The sequence below is a fragment of the Molossus molossus genome, unplaced genomic scaffold, assembly GCF_014108415.1.
Source record: "Molossus molossus isolate mMolMol1 unplaced genomic scaffold, mMolMol1.p scaffold_m16_p_20, whole genome shotgun sequence".
Taxonomy (NCBI): domain Eukaryota; kingdom Metazoa; phylum Chordata; class Mammalia; order Chiroptera; family Molossidae; genus Molossus; species Molossus molossus.
The window spans coordinates 2,689,198-2,709,162 of record NW_023425356.1 but is presented as its reverse complement, the minus strand read 5'-3'; the positions used below and the strand labels follow the sequence as shown (position 1 = coordinate 2,709,162).

At 49.4% G+C, this 19,965-nt stretch overlaps 1 protein-coding gene across 1 annotated transcript in view; it reads left to right on the top strand.

Annotated features, from left to right (window-relative positions):
- The window catches only part of DPYD (dihydropyrimidine dehydrogenase), a 587,465-nt gene extending 569,409 nt beyond the window's left edge, over nt 1-18,056 (top strand). Inside the window, exons 21-23 of the mRNA XM_036272711.1 lie at nt 9,096-9,239; nt 14,823-14,963; nt 16,708-18,056. Of these exons, the coding sequence (XP_036128604.1) occupies nt 9,096-9,239; nt 14,823-14,963; nt 16,708-16,878 (456 nt within the window). The 3' untranslated portion in view covers nt 16,879-18,056. The remainder of the gene's footprint in view (nt 1-9,095; nt 9,240-14,822; nt 14,964-16,707) is intronic.
- The last annotated feature ends 1,909 nt before the right edge of the window (nt 18,057-19,965 follow it).

The following is a 19,965-nucleotide window of genomic DNA, read 5'->3' as shown; positions in this document are numbered from 1 at the left end:
CCCTGGGAGTGTGGCCGGGGACAGTGCCCTGACGGGCAGCCCCAGTCGGCCCAGTGTGTCCTACAACGGAAGGGACGGAAAGGTTATAGTTTGTGACTCAGTCCAGTGTGTCTTCCACTGACTATGAGATGCCACCTGGGCATAACCCTGGGGATTTCTAACGGACTCTGACAACAAAACATGTCCGCGGAAAGAACCCTGTAAGTGACCTGGTCCAACCCCGCGGTTCACAGACAGAAAGCTGGCCTCTCGGGGGCCGCTGGGACTCGGTCACAGAGCGGAGCGCGGCCTCTCCCCGGTCTCCCCCGGTCCCCACCGGCCCACTGCCGCCGAGCCGCCGTGCAGCGGTTCTGGAGAAGAACGCATATTAAATTCACATCTGGCGCCTCATCGCTTCCTTGCCGCCCTGCGCCGTTTCATTAACTGCGGCCTGGAACCTGCTGGCCTTTCACCTGCGCTACCACGAGCTCATTAAACTCGGCCGGGAGTAAACAGGACACAGCTACTACACGTGTTCTGCATGGTATGTGCTCAGCATTTTTTAATGATGCCTACCGTGTGAGATGTTTTCCCTCCGCTGTTGGCAGGAGGAGGAAAACAGGACGCACAGATCTCAAGGAGTGGTGGACATGCTCCTGTGCCTCCCCATGGCCATGAAGTGTGTCGGTTACTCGTCCGCACAGACCCTGTGAGGGCCATGGGAGGAGGAGGGCCGCTGATGGTGCCTGTCGTCTGGCAGACGGATTGGAGCCGGCTCTGCCGTTTATGAATGGTGAGCATGGGAACAGGTCACTTCCTCGCTGAGTCTCAGCCTTCTCATCCGGAACCCGACCGTGCCCACCCGCACGGGCCCTGCTAAGGGCCTGGTACACAGCATGCGCAGTGAATGTGCCGATTTCCATGAAGATGGGGGTGAGACTCCGTTCACAGAACTACAGTTCTCCTCACCCTCCTGTACCACGCCCAGCACAGGGGGCAGATTCCCCGTGGCTCCTCCCTACTCCATCCCTACACACACCCGCAAAGTCCTCCGGAATGAAGGCAAGACCAACGAGTCCTGCTTCACTGCTCCCAACATTGTTTGATGTTCAGTTTGACCAAGAAGTGACTCTTCTGCAGCTCACAGCCTTGGTGGGCAGCAGTGATTGCCATTCCCACGGGACTTGGGAGTGTGGGCGATTGGATGCCGCAGGGGTGGCGAGAGAGGAGGGGCCGTCTGCAGGAAGATGAGCAGCGGAGAGAGAGAGAGACAGGCAGGGCCCGAGGACCCTGCGTCAGAGGGAAGGAAGGCTGGTCAGTGTCAGGCCTGAGTCCCGGGCAGCAGGCGTGGCGGCCAGTGCGCGGTGTGCTGGACACGATCCGTGCTGGACGGTTGAGGTTGGGGTGTGTAGTGAGTGTTGGTTCTCTATTTTCCAGACTCCAGCAGAATCTTTTTAAAAACCGTGTAGGTCATCTGTTCCACGTTTCTGCTCCTTCCGGAATTCCATCTTCCACCTTCTGGGTGGTTTTCTTTCCACGGAACATCCTCCCACCATCCACCCTTCCTTCTGCTGCTACAGGGACCTGACCACATAATTTCAAATACCTGCTATTTCCCTACCCCTGAAGAATAAAACTCCAGACTGCTTTGCTCAGAATTCGGAGCCCTGCATGGATTTCCTAGCTGTTCCCCATCACTCAGTGTATTTCAGCCACAGAGAATAAGTTCGTCCTGAGCTTGACCTCTCCTCATCCAGGCGTCCATTCCGACACCTCTCGCTTCCCGTCCAGCACCGCGCTCCTCTCCCCTGGGACCTTTCCCCACGGTTCAGATTCCTCCTCACTGCTGCCCCCTGGATGGGGTACAGCAGGCGTCTGTGCATGGCTCCCTCTCCACCCCTCCCTCCTCACGCCTCCCTTCCTGACCCAGCGGTCCTGAGACCACACAGCCCGTCCTCTGAAAACTGCCCCAAGTCGTGGGAGACAAGGTCCTCGGTCCTCTCCGGCTGTGCGTCCCGCTCCCGGGAATGCTGGGTCTCCGTCACATCTCCCTCCTGCGGTTTCCACTCTGGGCCCTGTGCCAGCCCACCGGGATTTTCTCCCAGATGGCGCCCCAAGGCCTGTGTGCACGGGACTGCTCAGGATGTAGCGGTCCTGGAGGAGGACTTCGAGTGCGCAACGTGAACAGCTTACCACCGAGTATCAGCCCCTCCCCCACGGAGCCCTCCGCCTTCCTCCCTGTCCTGGCTCTGCGCTCCTCTCCCCTGCCCTGCTCGGACCCTCCTCCTGCCTCCCGGGCAGCACCCAGCCCCCTTGGTGCTTCTCCTGAGCCAGGCCTTCAGCGCCCAACCTCCCAAACTCCTCACTGAAGCGGTTGCTGTAAAAGATTGCTTTAAACAATGAAGCTGCTTTTCTCATTGAGAGGAACCCAGTTGGCTTCATTTAGATAATATTTCGATGCAAACTGATCTGATGACCTCAGTTCCACTGGGCATGAGTCATGGTCCCCATGAAGCTTTAGGCTGTGTGGAAAAGAACGAGCCACACATTCCTGTGGCCCCGGCCGGCACCCCGCACGAAGCAGGGGCCTTCGGTTCCGCTGACAACCCACACCGGCTGTCCTCCGGACTGGCCTTCTCCCCACCATGGGTCCCCGCCTCGCGGCTGCACAGCCAGAGAATGCTCCTCACCCTCCTGTGCCCTCCTGAAGGCAGGGCAGGGGGGGGGGGGCCTGCTGGCCCCCTGCTGGCCCCAGTGCCTCTTTCAAAGTGCCACCCTTCTCCCGCCGAGGTTCCTTCCACCCAGAGGCTGGGCTGCCCCTTTCCTGACGCTCACACCTCCACCTTCACCCCATGACAGCCTACCTTCACCTCGTCTTCCAGAATTCAGCTCCTCCTCACCTCCGGGAGAAGAGCCGCCACCCTCAGAACCTCACGGGGTCAGGTACACATTGTCCTTGCCCGTCTAACACCATATCACTCTGCCAGGGCCCTGCCCACTCTCCACTGTCCGCTCCTCGGGGCCACAGGTTGCTTCAATGTATACATTTTGTCTGGCTCCTTGTTTTCTGAATTTGTGAATCACAGGTGTTGTGTGAATATGATTGTATTACTTTATATAAACTTTAATACTAAAAGAACCTATTTATATAATTTAATTTCTTTCTAAAAGTAATTGGGATCATCTGACATGTTAAACAACTAAGCAGGATTTTAAAAATATATTCAAGATAGTCCTTCATTCGTTAAGTTTTAAAACACTTACTGTGTGCCTACTGAGTGCTGAATCCAACCCTGTCTCGCTGGGATGCCAGGGCAGGGTGGGCACTGTGCTGACCGGGATGAGGCTGTGAGCGGCTCCGCATGGCGGGAGGATGAGAACACCCCCCAGTTCTCGGGAGCACTGTGTGCAGAGTCAGCAGGTCTACCTGGATGCTGTGAGGACCCAGGTGAGACCAAAATGCCCGGTGGGAGTGCACCTGTGAAAATAACAGGGCGGGGACACTCCTAGCAAGGGCGTGCGTGTAAACGTGGGAAAGCTGAGCCCGGTGCACAAGGCAGCATCGGGGGTAAGGTTTCCGGGGATGAACTGGCAGGCACACAGCTCACCAACACCCCTCCCCCTCGCGCTTCCCGGCAGCAGGAGTCCCAGCGCGTCCTTCCGTGGAGCCGTCCAGGAAAAGGGGCAGCAGAAGCGTTGAGGAGCGGCGCACAGACACACAGCTAATGAGTATAAAACTGATTTCAATGCAAATTGGACTTCTAAATCAGCCAGTGGTGGCTGGCTACTTTCACTGTGAAGCATGAACTCTTATTGCCTTTGGATTGATATAGACATCAGATTTCTTATCATAAGTTATATGCATAAACATATCAAGTTAAACGAATAGTTATATTTCATTAATTTCAAATGTTTTTATGTTCAACTCCAGTGTCCCAATCTGCCTGATAATACGGCGATGGTCCTCTCTCTCTCTGCTTACTGTTTTCTACTGTCCAAATTTGATAATATCATGACAAATTGCTTACTGTTTCCGTGATTAAGCATTACACGCCAGTTACTCATGAGGAAAATCTGAGTTTCTGAATTTAAACCACGGTGAAATGGATTTCGAACTAAAATTCAGGGTCTCATAAGCAGCCGATTGCTCTCACAGTTGAGGGATGGGAAGAAGACAGGTGACTGAATTCAGACAGACAGAACAGACTGGCCATCTGGCCCCAAACTGGCAGCTGACACAGACACCCTGAGTGGAATCGGGGTGTTGGAGCAGACTTGGGGACCCAAGTTCCCAGTCCTGTACACTCATTATATTTGAGATAACCAAGAGGTATGCCAATGCCAACTTGAGTTTGTTGAAGATCAATCCTTTGAAGGTGTATTCTGTTCATTTTTGTCTCCAATTGTTAGTCATTACATTGAAATCAGTTTTCCAAAAATAAATGTATATTATGCCTTTAGATAAGTGCAAAAATCAGGTATGCTTGAGATATAACTCACTCTAATACTAGCACTTAATGAATGATGAGAGACACTTAAAAATTAATAACAATGATCATTATACATATAACGTGAGGATATTATTTAACCTTTAATGGAACACAGGACAGTTCCTGGCCCATAGTAGGCATTTGATATTGTATTTTTTGAATAAATGGCAAAAGATAAATAATGTAATTAAATCATATGTGAACAAGTTCTTTTGAGGGGGAGTCATTTCTTAGTTGGAAACATTCTCTACATCTATTTGCAGCCTGTCGGTATATGCGCACGCACACACACACACACCATATCCCTATCCATGGTGTTCAGATTACAATGAGTTCAATATATATTGCACTCGGTGTATATGTATATATATGCAATTATACACATTGCACTCAGTATAAATCTGAAATCCTTTATCTTTTAAACTGGTACCATTTGGATACCAAAGTAATTCCTTTTCCCGCTTCATTGTCACTGTCAGATAAGGGAGGATGGTTGGGAAATAGAGCGGGTCCGTTTCAGTACCATAGATCCGTGTGGTTAGCCAACTCGCTGCCACTCATAGAAATTATGCAATTTAAACTGGAAGATACCAGTTCGTGCTTCTATTAGGAACAAAAACGCTTTTCTACTTCATAATGTGCTCAATTACCTTTGGATTGATCCATGAATAAATTATAATCCAAATAGACTTCTTTACCTTAAAGCTTTGCTGGCTTAAGGTATCATTGTTGATTCATTATGTTGTCACTTTTCTATCGGCGATGTAATGCTCTTTATATCTGGACAGAGACCGTTTTAGCATGAGATACTGTTATCTCTAAATGAGTAGGATTTAGCTCTTCTGGTAAGAACAAATTCATCAGTGATAAATCCCTGGAGAAACTATTGAAACAAAAATCACACCATTTCTGATCTCTGTTCAGTTCATCAGTTACAAAGCAGCTTTTGATGGTTCTAAAGGACTTTTTTCTTTGTTTCGAATATATAGCGTGGCGCTGCAAACCTCTCGCCCTGAGCTACTGCAGGCTACAACGTTTTCTGTCGGAAATAATGAATGAAGGGGACGAGCCCCTGCTGCCGCTGCTGTCGGCCGGCCTCCTCTGCGATCGGAAATCAATTCGCTCTGTGTTCAGACAGTGATGTGATCTCGGCGCTTTATTGGTCATCACCGATGCACACACGCACAGCAACCAGCGCCGCATTTGCCTTTGCTCACGCTTAGTTGTTGTTGTTTTTTTCCTTTGCTTCGGTTTGTTTCTTTGGCAAGATCAGAACACAAACACATGCCTAAAGGTAGTAGGTAGACAGGTGACCCTTTGGTGCAGGGGGAATTGATCTTTTATATTTTTGTGAAATGTAACTTTTAAAAATGTTCAGTACTACCCTGGCCACTGTGGCTCAGCTATTAGAGCATCAGCCCTCGGACCAAAGAATTGCAGATTCAATTCTGGTCAAAGGCACATACCTGGGGTGCAGTTTGATCCCAAGCCCTGGTCAGGGTCATGAGGGAGGCAACCAATCGATGTGTCTCTCTCACATGGATGTTTCTCTCCCTCTCTCTTTCCCTGCTTCTCCCTCCGTCTCTCTCTGTCCATTTCTCCCACTCTATCTGAAAATCAATGGAAAAATATCCTCGGGTGAGGATTAAAACATGTTCAGTACTCAAATATCCTGGAGGCATTTTAATACCTACAATGTGATTTTTTAAAAGCATTTAACTTCCTTATACTAATGCGGAAAACAATGCCCGTGGCAACCTTAGAAGCTACCTTGCCTCTGGACCCCTTGTCCAGCTAAGAGAACTACACGCAAATAGACCCGCCCATGGAGATGGGGGGGGAGGGGGAGGGGCTCACTGACGCTGTGTGGGTGCTTTCAATGTAAAGGAAAACTTGGCAACATGTTTTCTTCTTTTCCATAGCCAACACACAAAAGCAAATCCTACAGGAGTCTACATTGAATCGAGAACCTGTCCTTAGGACTAATTATAAGAAATTAGCATATTTTGGAACCATAGCACGCCGGCCGTGAAGAGGCTGCGTAATTTAGGTACAGCAGATGAGGCTGGCCGCTGCAAAAATCACAGGACAGAGCAGCTGGCAGGTGTGTACTGAGGCTGCATTCTATTCAGCACCAAGGGATTTTCAAATCTTATTATTATTGCTATTAATATTACTATTCCCATCATTGGAACAATGACATTGTCATGGTTTCAATTTAACTACTTCATTTCTCTCCCTTTGGATAAAGAATAATCAAGATGGGGGAACGTCTCCTCTGGCCCATGTTTGAAAGAAGACGAATCACTGAGGTCCAAGAATGATTTCCTATATATCTACCTGTGGGACTGAGGTGCCGAGTGAGGTGACAGCCAGTCAGGGAGCCGGGAGAATGGCTCAGGTCGCACGGAGCTCGCCACCAGGAGGGGTCTGCTAGGCCCAGAGGTCACGTGTTTCCACACCTAACTCCTTGATAACCTTCAAGGATGTAAGATTGAAAGTAAGGTGCCCATGATGTGAGAGAGAGGTGTGGAGAGAGTGACATCCCGACAAGATGGACATCACGTAGAGATGCGCTCACCACCCTTAGATGTTGTGGGGCCCCAGGGGTGTTCCTTTGACCCCAAGTGTAGTCTCCACCTCCTCGCCAGAGGTCACTTCCTAAGTGGGCATTTCAAACGCGCATTATCCTTTTTACTTTAGAGAGGCTACAGGTGATGAGTAGTGAGCGTTTGTTTTATGTTCCTACTTATTTTATGCTTTTTCAAAAGACAGCATCACTTCTATGGTAAAATGGACAGAATATATTGTCTCCCTCCCTCTCATTTTGTACTGCAATTGTTAAATACTGTAATTTGGGAAAGCATGAAGGTGTAGCAATAAAGTAGACAGTTCGAGTTTAATTGTATATAAATTAATTTGGCATTCATAACATTTTTATTTGTTTGACTTGTTGACATAATTACAGTAAGTTGCTAATGGAGGAACCGTCTTCGATATCAGCACGGAAACATGTTCTGCGCATGTGACGTCCAGCGCAGGGTGGCCAAGCTGGGGCCCGAAGGGCGGGTTCTCGTCCCTGGAGGGCCAGGGGGCACGTTCCCTGGGCCTGCCTACGCCACCGGCAGTGGGCCAGGGTGTCGAGACAAGGCGACTCCTCAGCAGTGCGCTGGCCGGGTCGCAGATCACGGGACCTCACAGTGCTGTCGTCTTCCGGGCCTCCCTCAGCTAGCTCAGAGAGTTCCAGCCTTCACCTCATGGCACACACAGTTACTAAAATTCTTCAGCACACCAAAAAATATACTTTTTGCCCATCTGTCAAAAAAATATAATTTGGATTGATTTACAAAAAATAATAATAGCAATTACCTACCCTTTTTGCTTCAAAGTGACTTTTTTAAAAATTAGGGACTGAGAATTAACCAATCAGATGTAGCCTTATTATTCAACTCTGTTCCATGACCTACATGTTTATGGTTCGAGGCAAGACATTCACACCGGCTGACTAGTGTTGTGTTGGCTGTTGTCATTTCTTATTCAGCCATCTAAGTTACTAATAGGTATCACATATTTTAAAAGTTCTTGCAGCACACTGGTTAAAAATTGCTGAGCTAGATAAATTGGATTTATTCTGCAAGAGCCAAAGAGAAAGGGTGTTTTTGCGCTCTTGAAAAAGCGAGCTAGCCACTCCAGGCACCGGGCAGCGGGGAACATTTGGCATTCAGAGGTGTCTTACCACCAGCATATGTGGGAGAAAGGATGTTCTAGAAGAGAAAGGACAAAGTGAAGAGGAAATTACCGTGCCATAATGAACAGCATGAGGGCATTTTCTTGTTAACTTGAAACCCCTTACGTTTTTCCATGACACCCAGGTTTCTTTCTAAATGAACTTTGTAAAGTACAATGGAATAACCTTGAGATTTAAAGCTCTTTGGTGTGATTTTGAATGCTGATAGAGTTGCTTTCACCACTCAGATATTGCCTCTGCTTTTTCACTTCTATTTTGGTCTCCTTCATGCAAAATAACGTGTATTTTCTGTACAGAGAAATCAATATTTTTATCACTTTGTTTCCAGCTATTGCAGCAAATTGCAATCAACATTCTTTACCATCTTTAACAAGATGCCCTAAGAATCTGAACCAATGAAATAGAGATACAGATTAGAACTTCGGCAAAGTACCTTTGGTATTGATGGGAGCATTTGTCAGGGATTATGGCCGTGTTCACATGATGGAGAGAGACTGGAGCATGGACAGATGCCACCTCTGTCTGTGCAAACCAAACACCTGGTCTAACTAACACCTCCTGCTTTAAGTGGATGGGTTTTGTTCACCATTGCAAACTCTTCATTTAGAAATGTATTTTCATGAACATTTCTATATCTAAGACATACATAATTGGCAAGAATATAGTTCCCTTGTATTCTTTTTCATAATTAACAGAATCTGGTACCTAGATAAGAGAATCCGGCACCTAGAAGCCTATGGTCCGGGAATGAAGACCTTGTTTACATGAGGCCATATCACAAACACACATTTGCGTGTTGATAATATCTGTGTGTACATCCTCACGTTTTTCTCTTTGATGAGCTAACGTGCTTTCTTATTTGTGTGTTTTCCTTATAGAAACTGCCAAGTTTTGGGCCTTACCTTGAGCAACGCAAGAAAATCATAGCCGAGAACAAGATTAAACTGAAAGGAGAAAATGCAGCTTTTCTGCCCCCCAAGAGATGCCTTTTTATCCCTCAAAAGCCTATTCCCACTGTTAAGGTAAAAATGAAGCCATATAACAGCATGTCTGCTTTACTGTTTAAATATACAATGTAGTTTAAGTTTATTTGCTGTTAAAATGTATCCCCCCCTCCTGGATCGTCCTGGATGCCCGGGTGATCTGTCTCCATGCTTCTTGTCTCTGCACGCACCTGCCTATCTGAGCGTGTCTCCTCGCGGCTCCTGTGGCCTCCTTGTGGACCCCCTGTGCAGCTGTTCACACTCCACAGCGCTGTGCTGGCCTTCCCACGGCTGGCACAGGGCGTGGCTCCCCAGCGCCGCGAGAAGAGCCCCGGAGCCCCACCCAGCTCGCTCAGCCCCTCTTGTCTAAGCAGGTCTTTCAGCCACGCATCCTGGTTTCTAATCCCATCTTCCCTGGTGACGAGCGTGACAGTGTGATTTCTAGGCAAGCCATGCTCAATAGATCTCTCCTTTTTTCCCCACTTTTCCTTTCAGATGCTTCAGATAAGATTTAGTGGTCTGTGGCCTGAGAAGTAGCCATTTCAATGTCATCAATAAGTCAGTATTTACTGAGCATTTGCTGTGTGGCCAGCAATGGTCTCAGGAGCAGGTTTGAGTGCAGAGACATCCGGGCGTGGTCCGGGGCTCAGGGGTTTCCCAGTCTGTGCAGAGACCTGGCACCGACTTGTATTTATCATTTGCTTGCTGAGGTCCAGGAATTGCACTGGAAACTAAGAAGCAACATGAATTTTAAAAAGAAAGAGATCTATTCTTATGGAGCTTGTGATCTAACAAGGGAGGAAGACACATGTTAAAACTATTTACAGTCCAATCAAATGTACAAAGGCTCTAGGAACACAGGGGAGTGAAAGGGATTAGTTCTGCCTCAGTTAATTGTGGAAAGCTTCACAGAGATGTGATATTTAACATGGAGTTTAATAAATTAGTGTTAATTACACAGAATTAATAATAAAAGCTAATATTTATTGAGTCCTTAGGCTTCAGGCACGGCTCTCTGTGCCTGTGAATTAGCTCAGTGAGTCCTCACAATACCCTATCAATAGCAGATTCCTGTATTTTCCCTATTTTACTGACTAAATAATTGACAAACAGAGAGGTTAAATAACTTGCCCAAGATCACACAGCTAAGAAAATATCAGCGCCAAGATTTTATTCCGAAGTCTGTCTCCAGAACCAGGCCCTTCAACACTATCCTTTGCTGTCTCTCACTAAAGGCAAAAAAAGGGAGGTAGCATTTCAGGTAAGTTAGTGTGTTGTGTTTGAGAGCATCGTGATCATACATACATGGGCTAACATGCAGCTGTGTGACCTTAACACCCCCCACACACATGCCCCGGGTCAACCAGGTGGTGGCACCAAACGTTAAGCCCATTCTTTGTTCAGTAGGAAATCATAGAAAGGACAGCCTTGACCAACAGTAATGAGAAAGTCATCTGGTTTTCTTGATCATTCTTAACAACATGATGTCACAAAGTAAAGGAATGTACCAACTCCGAGGCTAAGAACCTCACGAGAACACCGGGAGTGGTTGCTCCCTGCGTGCGCTGTGACTCGGTCCTTGAGAACCAACGTCGTTGCCAGTCCACATCCTACCCACTTTGCCTCGCCTCCTGGGATGCTAGAGAGTGGCCTCGGGGACACAGTCCCGCCCCAGAGGGTGGCTGGGGCTCAGGGGACAGCCCGGCCTCCAGGTGATGTCCCCTTTACCAACCGCACATCCTGATTTGGGTTCCGCATGACGCAGCGCGTCCCAGGCACCTGCCGTGTGGCGAAGCTACTGAGTCGGGAAGGAAGCGGGAGGATTTGTGGAAGAAGAGGGTGCCAGCCAGTGCCGGAAGGTGGGAGAGATACGGTGAAAGAAGAAAGAGAGGCAGCTTTGCAGTAGGTCAGAGGTCTCCTTCTACCAGATGGACCTGTCACCAAAGAGGAGGCAGCTGGTGTCCTCACTGAGAACTGAGGTGACAGGTGACAGCGAGCATCCTTGCTGGGCTCAGTGAGAAGGTTCATCCCCAGGCAGCTTCACGGAGACTTGAGAGGTCACCAGGACACGGAAGGTCCCAGGTGTGTCCCATGTCCGCTGATATACATGGGGTTGAACTCCCTTTCTCTTTATGAAGCCAGGGATGGGCCCCTAATATCTTTGAATTTCTGAGCAGAAAATGAATGGTTTAGGGGCACTGATGATGTCATCGATGCCCCCTGCTTCTCCTGTGAGAGATGGACCACATCTCATAAGACTGCAAGACCGTGTTGGCGGGAGACCGGCAGCCTGGCCAGCGGGGTTGTTATTCATCTGAATTGTGAGAACAGGAAACAGACAGAACCGGCAGCCGGCTCAGACTGTGGTGCACGAAGGCGCTGGCGGAGGAGCCAGCCACGGGCCTCCCTCCCCGGCGGTGCTCAGAAGACGCCAGAGAACTGTGCTGGGGCAACAGGCGCGTCCTCGGTTGTCTACATAGCAACAACTGCAGATGAAAAACCATCATGCTGAACTCTTAAGAACATGGACAGATGTGGCAAAAAATCAGCTCTCAAGTCTTGTGAGGATGTTCTGAGATGTGACTGTCACTGTCTAGTCGAAGGGCTGGAGGAGGAGCATGCATAGGAAAGACCCCAACGTGCGTGGGATCCGCAGACCTGACGGGGAGAGAAAGGGAAGGAAAACAGAAATGTGTCCTGGGACGACATCACAGTCCTGGGACCAGATGGTTACACACACAGGCAAGACGGAGGAGCGGTGGACGCCTTCACAGACCAGATGAGAATCCCACGCCACCACAGGCGAAACATCTGAACGTGTACTGAGTTCCCTTGTTGGAAATCCAATCCCACACAAAAGGGAGAGGAGCAAGGGGGGGACCTGCAGCATCCGGTCACTTCTGGCTCCTTAGAACAACCTGTTTTGGGGAAATGGCAGCTAACAGGACCTTGAAGGACAGTGACCATTCCTTTAGGCTCAGGAAGGAAGTGTGAGTTTAGATGTACAGTGTCCCACCTTTCGTGAGTCTGACTTCCTGTAGTCAGCGGCTGTCACCTGAAAATGGACCAAGAAGACCGAGAAGCTATCAATTAGACATTTGATGATGTCACCGCTAAGCTTCCTGAGGATGAAGAAGGACTAAACATTTAGATAACTCAGTATTTACTGGTCATATGAGAAAACACAGATCACAAATTACCAGTGCTGATCATCAAAGACTGTCATCAAGATTGAAGGGTGTGTCCTAAGTGCCAAAGCCTGAAATTACATGAATTTGGAGAAAATATTAGGTAAAGTGGAAATATATTTTGTCTATAAAAAGTTAAAAAGAGAGAGAAAATACACCCACTACTTAGAACAGATGGTATGTGTTAACTTGCAATTAGAGAGAACTGTTCAACGATTATTTTCCCAGCCTCCCCATAGAGAATGTGCTCAGAACCAGAATGGATGGGACAGACACATCGGCGAGCTGAAGCCTAAGCTAGGGGGGGATGTCGCGAAACCACACGTAGCCTTCAGTGAGCCTAAACCCATTCAAGCCCCGGCCCAGCCCAGTGCTGTGAGCAGGGCCACTGAACCAAGGTAGGCCACACCCGTCCTCGCCCATCTGTCTCTCTCACTAATAAGCTCCCCCGCCCACCCTCCCTTACCCACTTCAGTTCTCAGATTCTCACTTGCTTCTATTCTCTCTCTCGGTTCACTTGCTTCTCTCACTTTCCCTGCCAACCTACCACTTCATTTCCTGGCTCCATCCCCTCAGTACAACCACGGGAGTCTCAGTAGCAGGGTTCTCCTGAATTTGAGCTCAGACTTGCTCTTCACCGCGGCCTCCTGCCCTGGTCACAGGGCTCTGCAGAGATGAGGCCCAGGGCGGAGGAAGGGGCGGCGAGAAGGTGGGGACGCAGCGGCGGGGCACTGGCTGTGAGGGGCGGGCAGGACTTCTCAGGTGCAGATGGGCACGAAGGGCAGTCTGGACAGGAACTGAGCACGAAAGTTGGCTTTAGAGCAGTTGATTGACAAGCATGCACCCGGTGTTTGGAGATGAGAATAAGACCAAAAAGTGCACATTGGTGGGAAGCCCTAACTGCTCGACTGAAACACGAGACTGAGTCAGCGGACGTGTGAGTGAGGCAGCGAGACGCCGGGTCTTGCTCTCGGGTCTGACAGGGACAGTGTGGCGTAAGGCGACGCGCGCGGCGGGAGCTGAGGGTGGGCTCGGGCTCCTGCTGGCGCCCGAATCGTGGGAAATGACCTGCCGTGGGACAGTCTGCCGCGCACGTGGGAAGACTGTCCGGAAGGCGTCACGGCCAGACCTTGGAGACTTGGCACCAGATGAGACAGTGGAGTCAGGAGAAGTTGCAACATCAGGTCAGTGACTGGAAAGCCCTGGCGTGTTCACCAAGGAGCCAGAAGGCCCCGTTTTCCGGGACTGACGCTCAATTCGATGACGATGAAGCCGAGGTAGCAGTTTGCAGGGACAGTCCTCGTGGTATTGCTGTCAGTGGAGATGTGGATCGGGAGTCCGGTGCCCACCCACAGGCCTGCAGTGCCGTTGAGATGGTACCGTCAGCTCCCTGAAAGGAAGTAGCGAGGACGAGTAGTCAGCTCTGTCACTTACTCCTCGAGATGTACGAATACACCGCATGCGGTCGTGCACGCTCTGCTTCACTGTGAAAACGCCAAGCCCTGAGCTTGCTGCACGGAGCTGAAATGGGGAAAGTGAAAGAAAGGGGAACAGAAAATAAAATGCCACAGCGAACACGGGAAAATGGCTTGCAGTGAGAGTCAGAACCTCTTGAATGTGGACCTTGAATTCCAACAAAAGATCCTCTTGTTCAAAGTTAGAAACAAAAGCAGAAAATCTTGACAGCATGCTAATTTGACAAACATTGTTGCATTCTCCTGTTTTGTTTTATGGAAGTGTTTTTTACTGTTGATGAAACAGCTGTGCTTCACATATCAAGCACACTTTTAATCACTGTGAAGAACACAGCAGTGTGGAACGGCCTGCAGACCTCCGTGAATGAAGAAAATCCTCGATCTCAGAAAGTAAAAGAGCATCTTATTTCACTATTAGACAAGCCTAATCGATTAACATAAATTAGAATTTTTAAATAATGCAATATAGTCTTCAAGACGTGACAGGTGGGTATGCTAAATGAAAACCTAGAGTCCAAATGCCGTGATATAAATGCATAGCAGTCACAGTTTTGTTCCCCTCAGTCCTCACAATCTAAGGCTTCTAGTAGAAGTACATTAACCTTTGTCATTTGCCATTATTTTTGGATCCTTCAAGGTCCAAAATTAAGAAAAAGTAAGCCACAACCACCAAAGAGGGCGTCGCTTCCCCAGGCCACAGAAACGCGGTTTAGGTGATCCAGTAGATTAATGCCGCTAACAGGTCGTGTTTCTAAGCGAGGTACACCCATTGCCCATCTTCCAGAAGATAGAAATGTTTAAGCTACAATTATGGAAGGTCTACCTGTGAGCACTACTATAATGAAAGCCTCCTGAGTTACTTAATGCAATATTGTATACAATCGGGGGGTGTGGGCTGCTGTGTCATTACAAGGCCATGTTACACAGTGAGCCATGAGCAACCCATGCCTGTCTTTCAGGATGTCATTGGAAAGACACTGCAGTACCTGGGGACCTTCGGTGATCTGAGCACCGTGGAGCATGTCGTGGCCATGATTGATGAAGAAATGTGTATTAACTGTGGCAAGTGCTACATGACCTGCAATGACTCTGGCTACCAGGTAGGAGTTCTGCCCAAATCACGACGCTGGCAGCGTATTCCTTCTGGCTGTGGTGGCAGACAGCATCTTCTGTCGCTACACCTGTGATTCAGACCAGACGTGTCCTCTCAGCCTCACAGTGGAGTGTTTGTATTTAAAGGAGTTGTACTTTCTAGTCACTGTAGCACTATTCTATGCACTGGACTCTTTTTGTTGTTGTTAATCCTCACAAGAGGATATTTTTCCATTGACTTTTAGAGAGAGTGGAAGGGAGGGAGAGGGAGAGAGAAACATTGACGTGAGAGAGACACATCAATTAGTTGCCTCCTGCACAACCCCAACTGGGGCCGTGGATCGAACTGCAACCCAAGTATGTGCCCTTTAGAAAGAATCGAACCCGAGACCCTCAGTCTGTGGGCCGATGCTCTAACTGCTGAGCCAAACCAGCCAGGGCCATGCACAGGATTATTTTAATATCATCTCATCACTCATAAAACTATAAGGGAAGTTCCAAACAAAAAGAGAAAGTCATCCAATTAGGGGCATTAGGAAGCATGGTGGTTCGGTAACTGGGAAGTGAGAGGCCGGGCCATGCATCGCCCAGAGGGTTGTCCCACCCACTACCGAGTGGGCTTGTGCTCCTCTGCTCCCCCACCCTTCGCTGGGACCCTGCCATGGGACAGGGACCACTGGTGGGCATCCAGCTGTCTGCAGGCTACACACTGCAGACTGATATTATTTGCATTCAACTTTCAAACTATTAAGAAGAAGAATAAAGTATGATGGTTTTAAGATAGTGAGTGAGTGAGTGAGTGGAATTTTCAAGACAGAGAAATGGCCCATTTTTAAAAAGTGAAGTTCATTTATCTTCAGCCTGGAAGAAGGTCCCATGTTGCTGGAGGTAGGAATTTGCATAGTCTCACCACCTAATAGAGGTGACAGGCATATTCACAATTTTTAAAAATCTCTTCCGCCTTAATTTGACATTACTTCTCAACCAAATTTGTGACCGGTGTGTCCCTTTCTTTTTCCAGCCTGAATGGGGGTCTCGAACAGTTGTTTTGAAACTGCTAATCTATCACATTCAAAGAACCAGAGAAACGCCAGCAAGTCTGGTCACTGAGATCACAGCGTAGGGTGTTAATGTCTTCGGTCTTGGGAGGTACGGCTCCCACCTTGGAATTCTAGCCTAAAAGTAAACTTATTAATGAAGGAAAAAAAATAAAGGAAGGGACAGAAGAGGAATAAATCACAAATTTCTCAAAGACCCGGTTCCCAGCCAGAGGCCTCACCCGGGTTCTCATGGCCAAGCAGTGCCAGGCGGGCCGGCCTCCGTGCCCAGTGCTTTCCCCCCTGTGGTGGGCGGCGCCCACACCCCACGGGAGTCCTGGAGCCTCAGAGAGGGCTCCCCCACTAAGCTTTTTTGTTGCTTTCCTCTAAAATCTGTGCACACCATTTGAAATCCAAACCAGTGTATTCACCACTTCCGTAGGTAGCAGGCACCCTCCATTCAGGCCGACTGCATGAGGCCCGCTCCCTGTTCAAACGAAGGATGGAGTGGCCCTGCCGCCACACACGAGAAAGACACCTCCAAGGAATGTTAACACTGTTCCTGGTGTGAAAGGACCTCTTTTCCGTCTTTCCCCTCCTGCCTGCTAGCTCAGCTGTGGCCATGCCAGCACTGGGCTTCCGGGGGGGGGGGGGGCACCCCCTCCCCCGTGACCTGCGTGGCAGGGACAGCAACGCTCTCCATTTGTGTTTGCAGGCCATAGAGTTTGATCCCGAAACCCACCTGCCCAGTGTGACGGATGCGTGCACCGGCTGTACTCTGTGTCTCAGCGTCTGCCCCATCATCGACTGCATCAGAATGGTTTCCAGGACAACCCCGTACGAGCCCAAGAGAGGCCTGCCCTTGGCCGTGAATCCCGTGTGTTAAGGTGGTTTCTGAAGCTACTGCAAACTTTGCAGTCACCCACATACACTTAGCTTTCTCATTGTGATCACTCGGTTCAGCTCTTTCAAAATGAAAATAGATATATAATTTCTAGATGAAAATATAATCTCTAAATAAGTTTCTAACTTAGAAAAAGCCTGCTACCAGTGACCATTCAATCAATGGTCATACGTAGAATAATTCTTCTCTGAGGGTAGTTGTGAAATGACTGTGTAGCAGTTAACTGGATGTTCACCATCTGTTCATGGTGAAAATATTAATTTTTTGTGGCAATTAATGCAACAATTTCCAAATTTCCCAGTGCTGGGCTCTGTCTTCGATTTCTAATCGTAAGCCAAATTACATATTATATGGAAAATGTACGATGAAACATAAGAAAATGTTTCCAATGAAATATTTTATAGTTAAAAATTACACTTAATTTTAACACTGTCTCTAAGCAAACAGAGTTAGCTCCAGAAAGCACAGATGAAAAAAGTCGAACAATTTTTTTTACCGCAGCTGGAAAAAAAAGCCAAGTGGGTAGGCATACTCTGCAGGGGCCCCTTTGCTGAAAGAGCTCCCCCTCTTGGTGGCAGAGACCACCAGCAAGAGCGTTTTAACCATCAGGCCCCTGTTCTTCACCCAGCAGCCCCCCCCCCCCCCCCCGCCCCCCAGGGCAGCAGCACGTTCTTCTCTCTCCGGGTCGGAGCACGTGCGGGCCGGGCAAGCGCTCTTCGCGCACAGACCCGCCCTGGCGGAGGGGTACCACCTGCACCCGGTCGGCGCCCACCGCGCCTGCGTGCCAGCGGCTGCGCGTCACCATGCGAGAGGAGGGACGCGGCACTGGCAGTATCTCTTAAATGAGCAAGCACAGTTCAGCTACTCATCGTGTTTATGCTAAGTTTCAGAGGTTCTGGAATAAAAAAGAAATCTATTTTTTTCTGTGATTGCCAAACAATATTTTTGCACTTTTCTATTTTCATAATCAGCAAATAGCACCCTGTAATTCATGTATCGCTCATGGGTGGCACATTTCGCAGGAATCCATAGGAGTCGATCTTGACGTAGTTCTGGGACAAACACCAGGCCTAGGAAACGAGATGTCTGATTATGCACTGTTGAGAAATGAACGCTTACCACAGAATCTGTATGGCTGAATAATATCAAATAAATGTTGTAAAACGTTTTCACGCCCGCGTGCGTCTCCTGCCTCCTCTGCAGACACAGCCGCGCGCGAGCGTTCGGTTCCGAGGCGCGGGCGGTGAACCCCGGAAAACCCCGCCCGCTGCGCGCGGCCGGCGGGAGGCTGGTGGCCTGTCCCTGCGGCACTGCTCCACGCCCTCTGCTCAGCGTTCCCGCTGGGGTCAGTCCTGCCGGCCACTGTGTGTCACGGGCACGCCAGCCCCTCGCAGTACCTCAGGGGCAGAGACAGGTGGACACAGCAGCCTGCCGTCCAAGGTGCCATCTTCACAGTGAGAAACATCCATGTCACTTAGCATCACCGCTTTGAGACATTAGGTCTCATGTGACTGACTCGCTTTGTCTACACGGGGCACCTCACCTTTTGGACTCGGTAACAGGTGAGCAGTGAGGTTGAGTTGCCCAGAAAGTGGTGTGCCGGGGCCCCGTGGATGTCCTCGGTCTGTCACCCCTCTCTCCATCTGACAAGAGGTTGGACTCGGCTGGTGGCCCTCCCGGGTTGTAGGACATGCTGCTGGCACAGAGGCGCCTGAGTCCCCTTCAGTGCACGGGCCACCAGGCAGAAAGTCCCTTCCTGGAGACTACAGGAAAACGGTTGTTGACTTTGCATCCTCCTCGGAGAAAGGGGGCCCGGGCATCAGCTCTGCTCGGAACTGCCCGTGTGACCAGGGCTCTCGTTAGGCGACGTCCCAGCAGTCTGCCCGCACACGTTTTCCTGCTGTGTCTGCTTCCTGCTTTATCGTGAGAAGCCTTTCTGGTCCGTATTGTGTGCAGGAAACGCAGCTGAACCTGACGCGGGTGGCTGGGGAGACTCGGGGAGAAGGGAAATCCGTCCTCCAGCGAGAGCCGCAGGCCACGGCCCCAGTACCATCCCGCAGGCACAGATGGAGACGCAGGACCAGGCCAGCGAGTCTCAGGGAGCATTTCCCATGCCTATGAAGATGTTCTCCAGGTTCTCCATAAGTGATGGTTGATGTTAGGTGTCCGCTTGGCTGGGCCACAGTACTCAGGTACTTGACCAAGTGTTGTTCTAGATGTTTCTCTGAGAGTGGTTTTGGATGAGATTTACATTTAAGTTGGTAGACTCGGAGTGAAGCAGATTGCCCTTCATAATGAGGGTGGGCCTCACCAATCCGTTGAAGGCCTAAATAGAGCAAAAAGTTGACCTCCCCTTAGCAAGAGAGACTTCTTCCACAGATGGCCTCCGGACTTCCTCTGTGACAGCGACCCTTCCTGCGTCCTCGGCAGGCTGCGTTGCACTCACACTGTGACTCTTTCTGAATCCAGCTGGCTAGCCTCCTGCATCAGATTTTGGCCTCAAAGCTCCAAAATCACATGAGCCAATTCCTTTACACACACACACACACACACACACACACACACACTCTGCTGGTTCTGTGTCTCTGGAGAACTCTCAGTAATACAACACACATGCTTCAATGTTAAAATGAGTGAAGGTGGGTTCTATTGTGTTTTTGCCCATTAACGAATAAGGACACAGGTGCTTAAAGAGTCTGAGTAACTTGTCCTAGGCACCAGCTCATTAGGTATGTTGCTAGGTGTGTTGGTTATGTCTGTTACACCATCTGCCTGCCTTCCTGTGTCCGGCCTTCCATTCATTCAGCTAGTACTTCTCAAACAACTGCCACATAGCCCCGGGCTGAGGGCTGAGGGCGCGAACCTGAATGATGAGAGATCCCTGAATCCCCCTACTCTGTGGGGAAACAGGCAGGTGGCCGTTATCCCAGCACACCTCGCGAGTGTAGGGAAACCACCTGAAGAGAAGGGACACCTAGGGCATCCTCCCTCGGCGAGATGATAAATTAAGTCAAGTTTTTAGTTCATAAGTAAATTTCCTAAATAGGTGATGAGAGAAAAACATCTCAA